The sequence below is a fragment of the Poecilia formosa genome, unplaced genomic scaffold (genome assembly GCF_000485575.1).
Source record: "Poecilia formosa unplaced genomic scaffold, Poecilia_formosa-5.1.2 Scaffold41, whole genome shotgun sequence".
In the NCBI taxonomy this organism is placed as follows: Eukaryota; Metazoa; Chordata; class Actinopteri; order Cyprinodontiformes; family Poeciliidae; genus Poecilia; species Poecilia formosa.
This window is the reverse complement of record NW_006799980.1, coordinates 1170453-1190809: the sequence shown is the minus strand read 5'-3', so window position 1 is coordinate 1190809 and position 20357 is coordinate 1170453. Positions and strand designations below refer to the sequence as shown.

The following is a 20357-nucleotide window of genomic DNA, read 5'->3' as shown; positions in this document are numbered from 1 at the left end:
TATCTCTTAGAATTTTGTACCTTGTTGTAGTGAAAAATGTTCTCTGGTAGCTGTTTATGTATTTATTTCCCAGCTCTAGCAGTTAAGTGCTTTATTACATTTTGCTATGGCCACATCAGTTATAAGCTGGTTTAATAAGAGGTTGTTCCTGTTTTATCTAATTAGGCTAGATGCCATAATCTTGGTCTGAAAATGGTGACATTTTAAATCAATCAAAAGGAGAGAATACAAGAATACAAAACAAAGAGAGCAGGATTTAAATTTTTATTTGATATTTTTGATGAAAAACTTGCACTCTCTCTTCTTAAGGACTGTATTAATAAGTCAACTCTAATTCAGACTGACAACACAAACTTGCCTTTCAGTTGGCTGCTACCGTTTAGACAGAAAATTGCAAACTTTTTCCTCATTGGAAATACACATTTATATTCCTGTGCCATTCAATATTAAGCACAGGATGTACTTTGTTTTTTACCATCACATTACATAAGTTTGGCAATATTCAGACATCAGCGGCTGCTCCTCATTTAGCTAATTGGGCTAGCTGGCGCTACCTTAGAGAGAAACTGAGAAACTTAAGTCTCCACAACAAAAAAGACAGCCAACATCAGAAAGTAAAAGCTTACTTCAAATGTATGTGATATTTGCTGATTATATATCAGATTATAATGTCGAGCTTTTGCGCCTTTTATTCATTTGGTGTGGACATAACAGAGGTAACACCATTTATGACCACACAATGCTGACTTGGCGGGCCGTCACAATTTTAATAGGGTAAACTCCCCCTTCGCCGGAGAGGAGGGTGACAGGGTGTAGGAGGAGGAGGGACCTCCACAGCATTCTCTGCTTGTTCCGTCAAGCTGGACATTCAAAGCTAGGAAGCGGCCGGAACTGCGCTCCTCTTTAACGTAAAAACCGTAACTTCGGCGGACGTCGTCTCGGTGAGTACGAGGCTAAAAACGTTAAAAAATAACACTCGCGGGATATACACAGGTGTATTCGTTGCTTATTTCCTTATTTTTATTTTATTAAATACTAAAAATGAGACGCTTGTTGGACGTTCCTGAGCGCGACGGGATCTATTTTGAAGGTGTCAACCGGTAGTGGTGCTTTAATGTCTGCGGACTTTACGCTCTCTCTCTCTCTCTCTCTCTCTCTCTCGGCGCTCTCTCGGAGCTCCAAACAGTCGGCTGGCAGAAACACAGCAGGATGCCACGGGGAGCACTCCGACTCTCGGCGTCCGTTTCACCGTCTCCAGACGTCTCGCGTCGGTCACGGCCACTCTGATGGGCGTTTTTGCCCCCTTCTTGTCGCCCTCGACGCTTGGACATTTTCGGAAGCCGCGAAATGAAGCGAATGAACGTGAGCAACAAGAAGTGCATCCTTGCTGTTGTGCCTGTCTCCAGCACCACTAGTAGAGACCACTACTCCTCTCTGTGGATGCGGTGCCTCTGTGCTTTCACTATTCTTTGTCCTTGTTTTGAGGATTTAATGTAGACTTGGACTACTTGTTTTCTTTTTTTTAGTATTATTATTACTGTTGTCTTTTTCTCGAGGTTTTCCGTCTGTGAAACAAAAAGATTTCAAGATACAGAAACTCCGGAAAACCAGCGACCACCTCACTTGGCATCTGGAATAACCTTTGTTAGCGGTTATTCGCCTCCACAAGCATCTTCTTTCTCTGGGGTGGGGAACCCGACTGATGCTTGCCTTTGCTCGTCTGTTCGACTTCTGTATCGTCTCGTTCTGTTTGTCTGTTTGTCCCCACAGTGGCATGACAATTCATGAATGCGTCCAAGGACATGTTTGCACATTACGCATGCACCGTGGCGGTATAGTAGGCTGTGCGTAAGCTCCTTTTTTTATGAATGCCTTAACAGATTCATTCAGTATCGTTGCTGTGTTTTAGAACAGATTTGGCAGATTCATTCTAACTTGACGGATGTGTTTGTGCGTAGTGCGTGCGTTCGTGTGCCTGTGTGTGTGTGCGTGTGTTAATGGGGTTACATCTGTGGCATATCACATTGTTTCACCAATAGGTTTTATTTAAAAAATAAAATAAAATACAGGATTGTAATTTGAATTGTTTCCAAAAAGTTAAATAACATCAGATGTGAGGTTCGCCATGTTTCAACGCCCCATTAAATGTGTGTGCGTGCGTGGATGGGTCAGAGGGAATCTGCGCGCAAATGTATGTCAAATATTTAAAAAAATAATAAAATTAAATTCCTGGCTGCGCTAACACGATCCCATTCATGCGTGTGTGTATGTGTGCGTGTGTGTGTGTGTGTGTGCAGCCACGCTGGAAGTCGCCTCCCATGTGGCCATCGGGAGTGGGGAGCAGGCAGCCGTGCCCGCGGGAGTCAGCGCTGCGCAGGGCGGCCATCAGCGGCAACATCAACGCCCTGCCGCCGCACCATGTCCCCACCGGCCGCAGCGTCCGGGTCTTCATTTGCGCCAACCCCGATGGTAAGACTTGAGAGCGTGACACATGCTTGATACAGATCTCAACCCCGTGGAGCCCACAGACCCTCTCGTCGTGGCTCCGGAGCCATCACCCACAAGTGCCTTGTGCAAAACTGTTCATAGACTTCCTGAACTTCAATATGTTTTGAGCAGCATCATTTAGTGCTTAATGCAAAGTGAAATATGAAAAGACAACCCCCACCAAGCTCCCCCCCCCCAAAAAAAACACCCTCATGAAGGTTAAAGATTACAACAGACACATCAGTGGTAAGAAAGGGATGAGCTTAAAACAGGGTTAGATAATGCAGCAATAGCCAAAGCTGAAATAACATGAAAAGTTTTGAATACATCACAGAGAACTGTCCAGTCCATCGTATAAACATGCAAAGAAAAAGACACAAGTCCAAATGTCTGTGACAACTACAAAAATCTGCCATTCATGGAAGAAAATCATTGTTCAAAAAAAGTTCAAAGAAGTTCTGTTTGCCTCAAATCAAACATTTTGATGAAGGTTTGGGTGAAGATACAGATGAAACGTTTGGTCTACACACAAAACACAGTGTGTGGCAGAAAACCAGCATTGCACATCATCCTGAATACACCACCCTGAAGCATCACCGACGCATGGTGATGGTGGCATAATGCTGTGTGGATGCTTCAGGAGGGACAGGGAAGTTGGTCACAGCTGATGGGAAAGTGGGTGGAGGTTAGTAGCTGGAGGAGACTTGAGACCATTTCCAGCAGGACGGTGAAAGAAAAGACTAGAATGAGCTGGTTTGAGTCGAGACTCTGTGGCAAGACTGGAAAACTGATGTTTTTACAGACAGTCTTCAACCAGTTCCACTAACTTGTTCCACTTTTCAAATGATAATTTCTAAAACATAGTGAAAACTGTGTACTTTTCTTTCTAATTCACAAATCTGTATCGCCTTGGCTTTACTCTATTTTCAAGGCACTTTTTTTTTGCAAAGGTTTCACGCTGCGGAGCTTTTATTTTCGAAGCCTTTGCGGTGTGTTATCGAATGTTAACGCAACTAGCATGTGTACACTTTTATTTCCTGCATATATCACAAACGAGGAGACTTTATCGCCACATTCCGAGCTTATGTGTCTTTGGCTTGCTGCTACAAAAACGTGGCACTTTGATTTACCCGGCACTGAGGTGTTCACTTACCCACTTATTCTAATTGTAGCACAGCAAGGGGAAGCTGGGAAGGGAAAAAAAAAAAAAAGAAAAAAACGTTGTGAGCCTTTTCCAATAAAGCATGTGACACAACAGATTGCTTTCAGCACAGATTGCGTGGTGCGAGCAGAGTGTAAGACAGTCGGGTCGCAGAGGAGACACCCAGTTGCAGCTCTGGATTTGAATATGCCCTCTGGGCGAGGGTGTAAAAATAGTCTCGGTAAAACTGGAGTAAACAAGGCAGGGGAAGTAGAGTAGGCTATGAGAGAGAGCGACGGACAGAGCGGAGGACGGCGGTCGCTGTCATTGATGTGTCTCCGCCGCTTCCCTTTCTTTTCTCTGATCAGAACGAAGCCTGCGTTGAAGGAACACGTGAACTCACCTGAGATTACTGGGGCCGTAAAGAGCCGGGTATTGTTTGGCCACCTGTGGCCTGCTCGGTCGGGGGCAGCTTCCTGTGTCGACGGGATCTGCGCGCGGATGGAAAAACGATGAGAGGGCGAGCGGGCCGTGCTCGGAGTAAATCTTTTAACAGCATCAAACACAAATGGAAAGATACACACCTCAGTCAAAAACACAAAGACCTCTAATTACGAAGCCGTGTTTTAAGATGAGTGAGGCACAAGCAACCAGTGCAATGCGCTGGTCACCAGGTAGCAGATTCTACCGTAACGTTAACTATTTACCTATAATTGCAAGCTAATGTTCCTGGCATTAGCTTAGTTTGCATTATTCACTCCCTCAGTTATATAAAAACTCCAGAGTGTTTAGAAACTTTACTAAGCCACAAATCTGTAGATTCAGTTATCTAACAATCACCTCCATCCCTGATGAATGAAATAACCTTTCTTTGCCCATGAGCCCTGCTGCAGAGCGTGTTTCCTTATGTTCACTAGAGGGGGCTATCCATGCACTTATTTAGCATGGTACTTTTCTCAGTGAAGAGATGCTTTAATCATCTAAGGTCAGTGACCTGAATCAGAGGAATCGGTTCTCATTCTGATGGTGCTTTGAGCAGCTCAGCCTCCTTTCTCCTCTTTACTGGGATTTAAATCCCAAAAACAAACAAAAAAAAGAAGCTATTGATTGTAAAAGTCCTTCACAAAAACAACTAATCTGAAATGATAATATAAAACGAATATTTGAAATGCTTTTTCCTGTGTGAATAAGAGAGTTGGACGCAATTACCAGGGGTGTTCAAGCATATTGGCGCAAAAGAGATCCTCTACATGTGTCATATGTTTATTTATAAAAAATAAAAAAAAAGTTAAAAAAACTATGCAGCGTTTTCCGTCAACTTCTCAGATCAAATTGTGTTGATTTGCCACATAGTATCCCAGACTGTGATTTGTGTTTGTGACATATATTGGGAACATTTTCAATGCGTTTCGCTACAATTGCAAAGGAATTGATGTGCATGTGTGTGCGGCCACAGCTGATCATTTAAAAACCCATTAGGTTTAGTTGCTACAGTACCCAGACAGCAGTAACAAACCAGAAAAAAATCCTTGTGTGATTTGTTTTGGCATGTATCGGTAGATAGATTTTACAGCTCGTCGAATCGGTCGATTATCTGCGTGTGCCCGTGGATCCATATGGAGGCAGCCGCAGCGCCCGGCTCAAGTCACCTCTGGGGTTCTGGCGCCGAAGCCGTAGCCTGCTTTCAAACGGCGAGATGTCTCTTAAGCTGTTTAAATTTGGTAAAAAGCAAGAGACCTTAGAGGCAAGACGCATGAAATCCAGCCTCCAACGCACCACAATCATTCCCACTGTTTTAATTTACATTTTTTATTTTAACATAAGGCTACTTCCCCAGAATTTCTTTCAGCCTTTTTCAAGCTTCTTCGTTATCTGTTTCTTTCCACTGAGTCTGAGGGAAATCTATGTCAAATTGTGGCTGCTTTTTAAATAAAAGTGCTTCGTTGAGAGGGTGCTGAAAGTTGGACTTCTGGGGCTTTGCACGTCCCCATTCTGTGCCACGAAATTGTTGGTGTTTTCCGGATGATTCCTTCTCTCCTGAGGCTTCTTGCCTCTGCTTGCTCCCTGAGGGGACGGAGGAGGTTCCTTTGATAAGTCTGGCAGCAGCTCCTGCTGACCTCTCCCCCAGTTTTGCAAAGCATCGCTGAGCAATTAGGAACTTGGAGGAGTTGGTCTTTGGTTCTAACTCTCTGAGACTTTGAGGCTTAAAATGGAACAAGTTAAATTAAAAATATTTAATTAGAGTCAGACGGTGCTGCTTTTTGCAAATAACGATGGCCCCAATTTTGGATAATCTGAAGACAATGAAGTGATAGTGACGATCACCTCCAGTTGTATGTGTAAGGAAAAACTCAGAAGTGCTAATATAAATATTTGAATTGATTCAGGAATCTGAATCAGTTGGGTTCATTTGTCGCTCATGTTACATCCGGTGTATCCTCTTTATGTTTAATTTTACATCTTAAATTATTAGATGTAATAATTGAATTATGCACCAATAATCTGGCGCATACTCTCTCAATCTTAACGATTGCCATCCAGCAGTTTCAGTCAACTTTTCAGCCCCAACACAGTTAACAAATCATCAACAGATGTAATCTTACTCCTTGCTTTTAACAACACTTCTCAGAGATCTGCCTTTGATGCAGTTTCTCATTATATCTTCCTCTTGAGATTAAAATCTTTTGCCATCAGTGGCATCTCACAAATTCTGTCTTCCAGATCATTAATATGTACAGTTACAACATTTCAGGTTCACCATTTGTCACTGATGTTCCCCAAGGCTCTGTCCGATTTCCTCGTCTTTTTATTTATTCTTCTTTTACAGCTTTTGGTTTACGTTTTTGGAAACAAGGCAGGGAGTTTTTGTCTTATGCTGATGATACCCAGCTTTTATATATCTAAAACAAAAACAAATTCCATACTCCTAGCTTCTTTTTGATTGACTGTCAATCCAAAATTGAATCATGGTTATCTGCTAACTTTATTAACATAACTCAAATTTGTTTGGGATAATTTTATTTCTGTTAACAATTATCTGATCTCTTCTGTTAATCTTACAAACTTTTTTTTTGATAATATGCATCCACTGTGATTCAGTTCGACTCGGTTTATTTAATTTCTTCCAATTTACATCAAATGTTGTCCCAGAACACTTCACAAAAATCTCTAAACAGAGACATAAAGTGCATTTTATCCAATCGTACAGACAGATTCAATGACAGTTTAATGTATTTCAATCCAGTCCTAGTCAATGTGGTCAAGTTCAGTTTTTTATTGGAACTGATAATTGTTTGTAAGAAAAGCCAGCTGACTGCATTGAGTCTTTGACTTTGCAGCAGTTAAGCCTATAACTTATGGCTAACGCTACTGCCATTTTTGTCGATTTTCTGCTTTGCTGTGACCCTATAACAATAAAATCGATGTTTTTCTTTGTTTACCAAGACCGTGTGTGCAAAATCTGTAAGATGCCTCTGATTTTTTTCATTTAGCTTGTAGCTAGCCATATTTCCTTGTAAAACTTAAACTGGTCTTCATCGATAGTTCTTAAGTTGTTTTGTTGGTCGCAAAATGGTTCTACGAAATTCGGCTGCTTTTTCAAAGTTTGTTTCTCTGGTATTTTGATCACATATGTTCATAATTTGGGGGAATTGGGGTGTTTCCTTAAGTTTTGACAGTTTTAAAATGGAAAGCACTTTTTTGGCATGTAAACTGAACATGCTATGACCTTTTATGGCAGTTGCTAGAACATATACATATTTCTGTTTGGCTGAGTATTGCATGGAAACACTGCTGTGACGATCTAATCGAATACGAGGTCAGTGGCCATGATGCGGGGGAAACTTACTACAGTTATCCTCAACGCTAATCAAGCTGACGCAGGTAGTCTCTCTGAAAGCTCCAGTGGGTTTTCTCCATCCTTATTAAATCTTGTTTACATAAGCTCTAAGGTCTCCTCATGATCGTACAATGCAAGAACATCTCATCCTTTTGACTTAAGGGGTCCTCCAGGTCACTTGTTGTTGATCACCATTCTGTTGTCATGTTTCAGTTCAGATCAGCGGAAGGTGTTGAACGCTGCATTAAGCCCTTTTGGTGAAACAGCAAGTACTTTCTCGCAAATTATTATGGGCCCGTTATGCACAGCGTGCACTTTGGGCAGATAGTTGGAAAGTGTATGACGTGAAACTGCACAGGTAAAGAACCTGTTACTTCTCAGTGGTGTAGACGCATACTTTTTGTTGCTCAGGTGTTTTGTTATTACCCGTCATGCTGTTGGTGTCTTTCGGTGATGTTCTCCGCATGTATGTCATTTGTCGTGCTTCGTTTTGCAATGATGGGTGGAGTGGCCGTCTTCATTGTTCATCTTAGCGCCGTTTTTTTTGTTTTTTACTTGAGCAGGTGCACCGTATCTTACAACAACAAGGACACTTTATTTTTCCATTCCCATTAACCAACCAATCATTTTGGGCTGAACGCTCAAACATCCATCCATCCATTTTCTTACACCCTTGTCCCTAATGGGGTCAGGAGGGGTTGCTCGTGCCTATCTCCAGCGAGACATTTTGGGCGAGAGGCGGGGTACACCCTGGACAGGTCGCCAGTCCATCACAGGGCAACACAGAGACAGACAGGACAAACAACCATGCACTCACACACTCACACCTAAGGAGAATATAGAGAGACCAATTAACGTAACAGTAATGAATTTGGACTGTGGGAGGAAGCCGGAGTACCCGGAGAGAACCCACGCAGTGTATTGTACATGAGCTCCCCCTAGTGGTCAAATAATGAGTAGCTGAGTAACTCAGTCAAAAGAGCAAACTGCTAAGTTTGTCACTCTTCACTTGTGTAGACAGAAGAATTTCTCTTTGTGGAATAAAATAGTTTAAAGTTTATTTCTATGGCTCTATTAAATAATTGTTTGTTGCAACTTTTGTTGCAAAGGAATATATTTTAGGCAGGATATTTTTCTTTTACATCAGCTCTTTGTGAGAGCTGATTCTGTAAAAATACAACTGAATGTTTGTTGTCTGGATTGTTTTATCAGTAACTTTATAATAAGACTTGGATAACACTGGAATTACTTCTTTTATAATGCTTTTTAACCAAATAGGAGAATAATATAAAAAAAAATCTAGGTGTAGTCTTGGACTCTTGGAGATCTCAGACTATTTTTGGATTTTAGTCCAAAAATAGTGACTCGGAAGGGAATCATCAGGGACATGTGGCTTATTTCGGTGTCCGTCCATTACTTCTCCAGAATGAGGAGAAAGAAAGAGATGAAAATAAAGACTGTGACAGCACGAATAAACAAACCTGACAGCACATGTAAGAATGGCGTATTGTTCATCGCTAGTCAAACCAACAGATAGGAAAACTGAAGAGATGGACACGCGGGGAGACGAAGCAGGCGGGTGTAGGATCCAGTCTTTGTTCTTCTGCATGCTGCTGTGTGGACGATGGACCCACACATACGTCAGGTTGCCATAACTCATCATCATCCCACCGAAAGAAGAGACAGTTCCTTGTTACGAGCACAACACAAATAACAACACAGCGGAGCGTGTTGAGACGGAGAAGAGCTCCAAACATCCCAAATGCCTTAACAGGGACAATCTGATTCCACAAACACTGTCACTTTTTGCAGATAAGTCCTTGTTTCTGTCACCGAAATGTTTTGTTTGTTGTACTAATGGGATGAGATGAGAGCAGCCCCCCGATGCAGCATCTGCTATATATTTCATGTGCATACAGTTACATGCATTTGGTTTGGGTATGACATTTTGCCAGGGCTGCTGCGGGCAGATATCTGCTCTGTCACAGCCCCAAAGCCTTACTAAAGATAGACGAGAGATAGATACGTCAGAGTGGATTTCTGGACTCGTACACTCACGCTGCATATGACACGGTCAGCAGCTGAAGGGCTGTTTGCTGCCCGCATATGTGTGAGCTTCTCTGCCGCACGGGGCAGTCTCTGTGGGGCATGTTCTGTTTTTAACTTTCCATCCACACCCATCGCAGACAGACAGAGAGAAACCAAGACTGGGCCTGTCCAAATACATTACAGTAACCATTTGGAAGATAGTTAAAAAAAAAAAAGTTGGGAAACAGAAAGTGGGACACATAAACAAGCAGTGGAGTTCCCACTCAGTAGTATGGTACATAATGAACACTGTAGGGTATAAATGTTCATATATGACACTGGCGCTGAGATGTCATGATTTTGTTTATAGACATAACATTCCTATTATACTGATTTTTTTTTTTTTTTTAGTTTTGAATAAAGCAATTGTGCTTGCTGGTTAAAATTTAGAAATTTAAAGAGAAACTTTGGATTTTCCATGTGTTGACTGTGGCTACCGTCGCCGTCTTGCAATTAGAAGGTCGTAGATTCAATTTCAGCTCCTTCCTGTCACATGTTGATGTGCTGTTGGGCAATACACTTCACCCCAAGTTGCATACTGATCTGCATTTTGGTGTATAAATGCATGAATGGGTGAATGTGGCTCTACTGTAAAGCGTTTTGGAAGGTTCAAGCTCCGTCCATTTACCATTCATTTCTCTAATTTACCTGATGTGTTGGAGAGTAATACTTTGTTTGCCGTTTATTGTTCTTTTAGTCACAAGCAATATGTTGTGAACTTTTTTTTAATCTTGTACAAACATACCAACATACCTCTACAACCTCTAGGACTGTTTAAGTGTTTGCTGCTGAAGAGCTACGGAGTGAAGCTTCATGCCTCGATTTTCCCTTTGTCCACTTTTATCTTAAATTGCAGTCAACTTCCTCTGAAGCTATTAGTGTCATTTATACATTAATTCATCCCTTGCTAATTCTACCCAGGTAATTCAGAGAACAACACATCAACTATTAAATCACAACCCTCCAGTGTACACAGTTCCACCTCGCTGTCTCTGCTGTTTGCATCAAAAGGCCAGGAAGTTCAGTCTCCCCTTACAGTTACAGCAGACACCCACACCCAACTCTCCTGTAAAGACAGGAGGAAGAGAGTGATAGGTGTCAGGAGACGGGGGAAGAGAGCATGACGAAAGGGGGAGAAAGTGGATTCATCTGCTGGTTCAGAATTCACAAAGAATTTTTCCAACAGATGGGTTTTCTGCAATACCCTGCTTAGAGCGGTGCAATAAAAAGGTAGAAAGACTAAATATTTGATTTACCATCTGAAAAGAGTAAATGTAACTCAATCCTTACTAGTTCACGATGCTGTAGATTACTAAAATGATAGGAGGAACTTTTATGATGAATCCTTACGTGGGGAGCAATGATGACATGACACAAGCCCAATTTTCTGACCTTTTCTTTGAAATGAAAAACATGCGAGTACATGCCACTAAAGTGTTGTACGCTGACACACTTAGTTTGTTCTGCTGCGCACAAATGTGTTTGACCTGTTAATGGTCATAGGAAAATTAAAATTAGGAAAGAATAAATACAGGGAGAAACATCATTTGCAGTTAAATAAACTCACAAGAGTTCAGCTAAAATTCTTTGAATGTTGAAGAACTCATCGTGTTTTCTGCGTTTCAGACACGGAAGCAGAGAGGAATGCACTGAAAGAGCATGTCTACCCTAAACTGCGAGACTTCTGCAGGGAGAACTATGGGATTGAATTCCAGGTAAGAGGCCATCTTTGTCTTTTTTTTATTGTTTTTGCCTCCAAAGAATGAGAACGTTCAAAATTAGTTTTTTTTCCTAGGTGCCTTGCAAAGCTACACGTACATTATGTCTTTTAGAGCTGTTTGGAGGCGTTACAGGTGCCTCGGGCTGCGAGCGCAAGTCTGTTTCTCTTCAAGCGGACACAGAAGGGTAGCGAAGATAAGGCTCCCATTGGTGAAGTTTGGCACGCATGTAGATGTGGATAAGGCAGTGCGATGCGAGGGCTTTCCCTTTGTTGTTGTTGTCATCAGAGAGCAGCCGCGTCCTCTCTGCGACGTCCACTGATCCAGATCATTTGCATTTCAAATCAATGGAGGCAAAGAGATTGTTATCAGAGGCTTGTTTGTTTAGCAAATCCAGGAGAGTCCTGGAGGCAGGGGACGCAAAGGGAGTTTGATTTCTGCCATACGGTAATTGGTTCCTGGACAGCTTCGTGGCATTTCTGACGAGAAGGGGGAACCTCTGACTTGTTTATGATGACGGTGATCACCTGATTCTCTTTTTAATGAGGTTGTTTGGATCGGGAGCCAAAGCTCTGAGCAGAGTGGTATATGGTTGGGGTGGCTCCTTACCGTACAGTTTGTAATAGTTACAGCATCCAGTTTTACACCCTACATGTGTTAATTACTTTCCAAAAATTCCAAAAATCGGGGGAAAAGTTCAGCGAGTGCATTAATAAGCAAATCACAGAATGACTTAATCCAGCTGGTTTGCAATCGATTTGTTCTGATTGTTTTGTTTCAGAGCATCTTTGTTGTAAAACTCAAACTCTGCCCTGTAAGGCAGATTGACCTGTGGTTTTATCCATTTGGCAGCCACTCGTGATGCCACACACGTCACACGTACATGGACAGAAGCGTGTGCGATAAAAGAAGATAAGAGAAGACTCTGGGCCACGTGTCTGTCTGGTGATTCAGCTCCCTGCGATGAAGCGTGAGCTGAAATGATTATGCAGAAGGCCTGGAAGTTAATACCGTGACTCACTTGCATTGCTCTTCCTCCTCCCCCTTCTTCTTCTTCTTCTTCTCCTTCTCCTCCTCATCCTCACCTTCTCCATATGAGAGTCGCCTCCTTGGCTGGAATCACCTTTTCACTGGCGCTCGCTGATGATGCGTGCCAATATGTGTGACCACGTTTGGCTCATGAATCATTTGCCGTGTGAAATCCTTCATGATTTTTTTTTTTTTGCCCGTTCCGTGTTGTGGATTTTTTGCCGAATTGAACTCGTTCTTTTTTTTCTTTTTTGGATTCATAATTTACGATCAGTCCCGCCTCCTCCTTCACATCCACTCACCCCTCCCTCCGTTACTCGCACACGCTCGTGCACGTTCGCTGACACACATATGCCAAAGCTGCTGCCGAAAACCAATTCTCCCAAGTCCCTCATCATTTGACTCAGTTTCCATACGGAGCATTCCCCAAACAGGATGGAGCAGGATTGCGGGAGATGAAGCGCCGGGGAAATGGGCCACTGAAATCCAGCCCAGAGGCCGAGGGTCGCGTCCTCATTCAGTCAGCGCACAGCTTCCTCAGCCCTCTTTAGCAAATTTATTCCTCTGTATCCTGCGCCTTTTCTCTTTTTAATCAGTCCCTTGCATCCTTACTCTTCTCATCCAATATTAAAAACCGAACCAAGGCGAGAAAATAAGTTGTTACAGTAGAGAGGTTCCTGAAGCGCAACTGTCTGACAAGGTGCAAGTGAACAATTGAAGAAATACTTCAATGGACACCAAGAAAAACCTTCATATTCCGTATGATAACTAATTAGGTTCCCATCAAATTGCCACCAATTGAGCTGATAGTGAGACACAAGCTGCGTTTACATTGTCTCAGGAGAAAAAGAAGTGTTTTTGACACCACACAGAGACTGCGAGCTGTTATTTGCAGGGCCAGATTACAAGCATTACTGTCTGTTTCCTCCACGACTGCTTGTTATTTTGGATTGAAGCCTAATTGTCAGTCCAGTTTGCTGTCCAACGGTTTAGATCGGATCTTGATTTATTTTAATACGTATGTATTTGTAGGAAAAATTAAGAAACAGGAAGTAAAAAAATAAAAACTAAACTAGTAAATATATATAAATTAAATTAGCGATTTACCAAAAGCTGAGCTACATAAAAACACAAACCATTTTGGTAAAAAATAAAAAAAGAAGCAAAAAACATTCCATTTTCTTTCCACTTCTCAGTAATGTACTTTGTGTTGATTTCTCACATTAAGTCACAATAAAACTTATTTAAAAATATTTTCAATAATAATAATAAAAAAACTAGTCAGAACAAAGTCAATTTTCCAGGTCATTTGGGAATAGCAACAGAAACGTAAAATTTTAACTTTTTTCTATTTTATAGGTTGAGCTGGAGGTTTTCTATTTGCTAAAACCAGTAAAGTCTGAGTTGTATTAATTGAAGGGATTCTTAAGGTTCCCCTGCTTGGCCAACAGAAAACAAGATTATATGAAACAAGGAGCATCTAATGTGGGAAAGCAGTTACTGTCATCTGATGTTGCCAAACAATAATCTTGATTTCCTTACTTTTAATTCAGCTGTAAGACAAAATTAACTCCTCCCTTAACCAGGAGTTAAACAGTATATAATAGCAGCTAACATTGCTGCCATCATCCTCTTAATATAGTATAGTGTTCAGCCATTGTCACTTTTGTGAATTTTAATTCTTGTAAAACAAGCGGGACATTTAAAGACAAACGGAAAACAAAGCTTTCTTAATGTATTCCATTTTGCCTGTATTTAAAGGGAGGGGAACTGCCTGTCACTGCTTATTATGAAGGCTGGATTTCTTTTAAAACAATAACACACACTCTTAAAGCTACTAAATCTATTTTTCATCTTTTTGGGAAGGAACTGAAGAGTCAAACTTAATCCTATTTTAGAGCTAGAAAACCTAAATATTATATTATAAAACAGAATCCGCAATGTGTCTTTTCCTCCGTTTTTAGACCTGAGAAGTAATTTTAAACAGTACTTTTCTGACACTTAAACAGCCTTTAGAGCTACATCTTTTGAAAGACGACCAATTATTTGGAGGATGACATGCTGTCGGGAACAGAAGGGCACAAGTGCCTGTTTTTAACAGGAAACAGACCTGTCTACTATCAAATGGGTGTGTAGCTGCTTATTTGCAACAAGAAAAAGGATGGAGTTACATCTCTGACTCTTCTCAAAAGCCCTTTGTAAAGGAATTGATGATTCTTTAATTCGGTAAAAATGTCAGATTTTCACCTACGACAAGCAATCCTGTCTGCGGATGACCAGTTTAGAAACCAATAAAATGTGAGGAGACTAAGTTCAGACAGATTTGTTGAATGGCTTGATAGAAGGCGAACTAAAAATAATGTTTTCACAGCTAGATTATTGTATTTTTTTTATTATTTGACTTTTACTTATGCAGATTGAGATCCAAGATCTCATTTACAAGTGAGACCCGTTTTAATAAAACAACCAAAATTACAAACAAAGCAACAAAATAAGCAAATAAGAAATTTGATAACCTACAACCTAAAATAAATAACCTAAATAAATGTGAGCTCAAACTAGATTTTTCTTTTTTGTCTTATAAGAAATTTGAATTGTTCCAATGAAAGCCTCTTGAGTAAAATACAGATTATTTGTAGAAATGTGAGATTTTCATCTGCTTCTATTCACTGCTGCTACATTTTATGCAATCTCTACAAGTCTCACTAATATATTAGTTACCAACACATATATGTCGATGCGTATTATGTAAACACAGTTGCAGCCTCTCTGGGAAGCTTTAAAATCCCTGAATATGGTGCTGGTTTGTTAGATCTAAAGAAGCTGCTCCACATAGACTGCATTTCTCTTAGATTTTTTTCCTCATTAATGGACAAATCTGCATATAAATGAGTTCACGCTGGAACTGGATACTTAGCTATCACTACCTTCTCTCTACCTGGACATTGTCTTACGCTTACTCAATCAAAAAGAAAAACCAACAATTTTCCAGACATTGTTTAAACTTGGGTGTGCCATCCTAATTGTCTTCAGGCTGAAATTATATAAAAAAAATCAAATGCACTTGTCGTTCCTCTGTCTGTTTACCTGGACTTTATAATTCTCATTTTGTATCTCATTCTTCTCTCAGTCTGTTGCTTTCCATCTCTGGCAGCCGGCCATCATCTCTATTCACCGCGTGTTTCCTCTGTTTAGTCCCTATTCAGAAAAGCCAGCTGCCTTCTCATAAAAAGATGCTGACAATCGACGGAGATAATCAAAAGTCAAATATGAAACATGTGTGGGGCTTCGCTGGCGCTGTATTTATAGATAACCCACGGGAGAGTTATTCATTTGGTAGAGGATGTCTCACTTATCATGTCAGTTTGTTTCTGTAAAATCCGGTGAACCTTCAGAAACAACAACTGAAAAGACATTGCTCTACGATTCTACAGATTTAAGTAGATTTTCTGAGTAAATATAAACATATGCTGCCCCACGGATCAAATGTGCTCTCCAAATGCCCTCCAGTAACACCTACACGCTCTCCCACACTTTTTGCCCTCAAGCAGGTTTAGACTACCTCAGCCGTCTTCCAGCCAGCGGCCAGTCTGACTAAGAGACAACTTTCTGCTCTGCACTTTACACTTGACTGGTTGGTGGGAAAGGCTGATGATACCCAAAGGATCCATTGCCACTAATGTTTCTCTGAGTAGAGAATTAAATGGACTTTGAGTGCAGGCTTTGTTGAAATGCAACATGTGTGCCCTGGGACGCATATATATACTAAAACACTTCTCATCTTAAAAAACAAAAAAACAAAATACAAAAAAAAAAAAACGATATTGGTGTCTGGAGAAATGTATATTTTGACTCAACTACTGCTAAGAGCTGAAGACAGATCTTTCACTGTACATGTTTGCCTCGATCCATTTGAAGAATCGATAGCTATCCTCCCCACACAACCAAAGTGTAACGGCAGAGTTCTTACAGCAATCTGTGCAGAAGTGGAGCTGTTTTTAATCGTTAGATCTTTGTATAAGTTATAAAAATCATCCACAGCTTAATTTTCCTGTTTTAATACTTTTAATCGTATTTATAACGGCACGTCTTCAAGGTTTACACAGTTCTTTGGGGGACTTAATCAGTGCCTGCTGAATGCATAGCTCTGAATTATCTCCATCTACGGGAAATCCCAAAAACAACCCTGTTCCAAAACTGTGTTACTCTAGCTGATATGCCGTGATGATGTTAAACAAATGAAATAACAGAAATCTTTAGCTGCCTTAGAGAAGCAATAACAAAAGTGAAAAATGAAGAACTCTTTCACAATGTCCAATAGAAAACTGTATTATTCAGAGTATCTACTCCTAATCTAATGAAGGGAAAGGGGTTTACGTCCAATGAAGTATTATATCTTTAGGATGTCACTCATTGTCATTTCTGTTTGATGTAAGGAAAGGATAGGGTTCCCTAGAAAATCCTGGGAACATATGAAGCTTAATTTAAGTAAAGTTAGCCTTAATATTATCCATTCCCCTGGTAGGAATGGATAATATTCCTACCAGGAATAATCCTGGTGAGAATAATATTCTCACCAGAGAGCAATTTTTATGAGGCAAAATTACGTTCATAATTTTACCAACATTTTTCTTCCCACTTCAGCAATTTATGACACTTCATTGTAGAAACGAAGGTTTTTGTTGAAAGAAGTTAACTTCAAATCTAATTTTTTCTTCCTTCTTTCATTCATCACTTTCTGCAGGTTTAATTTAGACCTCTGTAGTAAATATTACATGTTGATTTTTAACCCTTAACTCTGAAAAAGATGACGTTTTGATGGAAAAATGTAGTGTAGCATCCACGAGAATTCATTATGTCTTTTTATTTTCTAACAACCACTTAACTCAAGTGTAAACGCCCTGAATAAGGGGAATATTTTTTAAAAAGGCTTTGTTAGCTCTAGTGGCCTTTATTTGAAAGTAGTTCGACAGGAAAGAGGGTAATGAGAAAGAAGGAAGACATGCAGCAAATGTCGCCAGGCCGGTAATCGAACCTGTGACCACCGTTACCTTAGGCCTCCATATGTGGGTCGTGCTTTGCCCCTGCGCCACCACAGCACCCTATAATGGGAATATTTTTAATAAAAGAGCCGGACACAGTGCTTCTGCTCCAGCGTATATTATCTCAATTAGCTTACAAACATACACAATGATATCAAAGTTGAAACAGAAGTATGTTAGCAACGGCGCTAGCAATGGAGCTAACAGCCGAGCTAACAACGGACTTTGTTAACATTCAGAGCGTCAAAAAAAAAACTCAGAAGCTTTCTGAAAGTTAATAAACTCATTTACAACCTACAGGTGTGTTATATAAATACTCATACCTGAAGAAGGGGAATATTTTAATAAAATAGCCGGACACGGTGCTTCTGCTCCAGCGTATATTATTATCTAAGGAGGAAGTTCCGGCGCTCTTCAATATAACTAGCGCAAGCGCTAGACTCCCCCTGCTGGTTGGATCTGACCATTACATCAACTAGGCATTAACATCTTCAGCCCAAACTGCAGGTAAAGCATTACAACAACCTCTTAACATCAAAAGAATAAATGTATCTCTGAAATAACCAAATTTCAGATGTATCTCTGAAATAACCAAATTTCAATCCATCACACAAGCAGATGGAAAAGCAACAAAACGAGTATAACACAACACTATTAAATGTTTTAAAAATGTGCATTCTTAGTACAAATGGGTGACTTTATCATGTCTGAATGCAGAATGGGGTCTCCAAAGCAGTTGAAGAATCAAACCCATCCAAAATGGCTGACTTCAGTGTTGGTTCTGAGGTGCACATATTTGTTTTGTACAAGTCTGGTCTGAAGTTTTGCGGTTTGTAGAGTAACACTGGGTACCTGATAAATTAAAGTTAGACAGTTAATTACATAACATTCTTATTAATGTCAGTTTCAAAACAGTGTTATCTGAAAAAAGCTACCTCGGTTGGAGCTCCTGCTGTGACGCTGTGACGAACCTGTGACGCTTTCTATGATTTTGCTACAGAAAAAAAATGTCCAAAGTGACAACTTTGCATTTCCACGATCAGGAAGGATGTAATAGGAATTACCAAGCTTTTTCCCATGGTCCAAAGCTCAACCAGAGAAAGCTGCATTTCCATTTTCTCTGGCATCTCATTTAAGTCGATTTTAAACCTCGGGAACAGTATGACGCAAACTGTTGGCCATTTTGACACAGTTGCTGTTAAAAATTATATAAACCAAGAATAAGTGAGCACAGTCAAACACAAGAAGACACATTGACCCATAAATAGCAAACATAAAAGTAGCACCAACCACCTAACACAAAGGGATATCATTTGAATCACCGAAAAAGACCGAACGAGCATTAGACATGTTAAAAAGATAAAGCCAAACAGCTTTAAGACATTTCTCATAAAAAGGATTAGCACTTCCTATGAAAAAGAGGTCGTTAGAAACATTTAAAGAGTTGATGGTCAAATGCTCCATCTTATTTGTTTCATATTTAAGGAAAAATAAATTTGTCAGTGGGTTTGTAGGCAAAGCCTCATTATTTAACAAACATCATGTGTTTAATAAAACTCCTGGCAGTACTGAGCTTGAATTCGTTAATGTCGGAGCCGTATCTATTTTTACTCGTCTCTTGCCTTTGAGTCGTTCTCATGTTGGGCTTTTTCCCGCCTGATTTCATGCCCTTTCTTCCTGGGCATCTTGGGCTGAATCCCAAACTCTAATAGTGTAACATTCAATAAATTAAAAAAACAAAAAAACGACAACATTAAAAACCTCTTCTCCTGCACTTGACCTGCCATGGGCAAATGCCCCGCAAGGGCATCGGAAAGCCGCTTAGTGGAAGCTGCTTCATCTGTTATGTAAGCAACAGCACCCCCGCGACTGTAGCTGAGCAGGAAGCGTTGAGGAAAGGGAAGTTATCAGGGAGAGGAGCGGAAAAGTTGCCTGAAAGAAAAAACAGAGGAGTGATGGAGGGAGGGAGAAGAGACCTGAAGAAACAAATCCAGTCCCGCGGGAGTCTTCTCCTCTGCTAAAGGTGCTCTGAACGTTTCCCTCCGTTCTGCTTCTCTTCGTCCTTCTCTCCTTCATTGGTCTCTCCATCCAAGCCCGGCAGGTGAGGGCGCAAATTTAATCAAAATATCCTCGCCGCATGCACGCAGCGAGTAGGAATGAGTAATGTCTTCATTTAGCTTTTAATTACTGTGCATCCTCCCAATCACCTGCTGCAACCTTTCTGCAATCAGGGGGGCACTCATCTCACTTCATTCCTCTCCCCTCCGGTCCTTGTCAACACAAGTCCCATCACGGCCACCGACACATGCGCTCTGGAAGTAGATTAGTGACACTGATACAGTGTGACGGATGTGCCAAGCAATGAGGTTTTCACAATAAGCCAATATGAGGGATGTTTATCAAGTGTGCACACAACTGAGTGGGAGATTTTTTCTTTTTTCCTTTTTTTTCCCCCAAAGTACCATAACAGTCTTCTGGTGGGGGAGGATAAGAAGTGTATTTAATCAACCAAAGTGTGGTTTTGATCCCACACTCTCATGAATTACTTTCCTGCTGGCTGTGCCAAAGCAATTTGCCCTTTTCCAAAAAGGTAAATTGCAAACCATTCTTACAAAGCTTACAAAGACAAATATGTTTTGTTTGTTTTTTTTTTTGGTTTAAACTTAGCCACAGTCCTAGCACTTTCAGCGTTGTTTGAGATTTGTTTCTTTTTGTGTGCGTGTGGGTTTTTTTTGTCGCTATAGTGGATTTTATTCATTGCTTTTTAACCAGGGAAGTGGCAGAAAATCTGCAACAAAGGTCCTGAGTTTCAGAGTGGAACCTCACACTACACCCTCAAAAATTTGGATCTTAAAGTAAGTCTAGCATTGGGCTAAAATCAGTCTAAAAGTGAAAACTTAGTGGTTTACTAAACCCGGTTTTAGATGTTAAATACAGCTAAGCTAAAAATACACTGCTCAAAAAAATAAAGGGAACACTCAAATAACACATCCTAGATCTGAATGAATGAAATA

At 40.6% G+C, this 20357-nt stretch overlaps 1 protein-coding gene and 1 long non-coding RNA gene across 8 annotated transcripts in view; one reads left to right on the top strand and one right to left on the bottom strand.

Moving 5' to 3' along the window:
- The first annotated feature begins 362 nt into the window (after nucleotides 1-362).
- nwd2 (NACHT and WD repeat domain containing 2) overlaps nucleotides 363-20357 on the top strand; it is a 44925-nt gene continuing 24930 nt past the window's right edge. The window contains exons 1-4 of one of the 7 annotated variants that reach the window (XM_016671080.1): nucleotides 965-1362; nucleotides 1557-1686; nucleotides 2298-2469; nucleotides 11181-11269. In XM_016671080.1, the coding sequence (XP_016526566.1) occupies nucleotides 2319-2469; nucleotides 11181-11269 (240 nt within the window). In that variant the 5' untranslated portion in view covers nucleotides 965-1362; nucleotides 1557-1686; nucleotides 2298-2318. The other 6 variants (XM_016671081.1, XM_016671077.1, XM_016671078.1 and 3 more) reach the window with 6 other exon arrangements.
- Nucleotides 2614-8156, bottom strand: LOC107836146 (uncharacterized). The gene is made up of 2 exons (XR_001662002.1): nucleotides 3641-8156; nucleotides 2614-3151 (listed from the first exon to the last, which is right to left on the bottom strand). It is a non-coding gene; the product is annotated as an uncharacterized LOC107836146 (long non-coding RNA).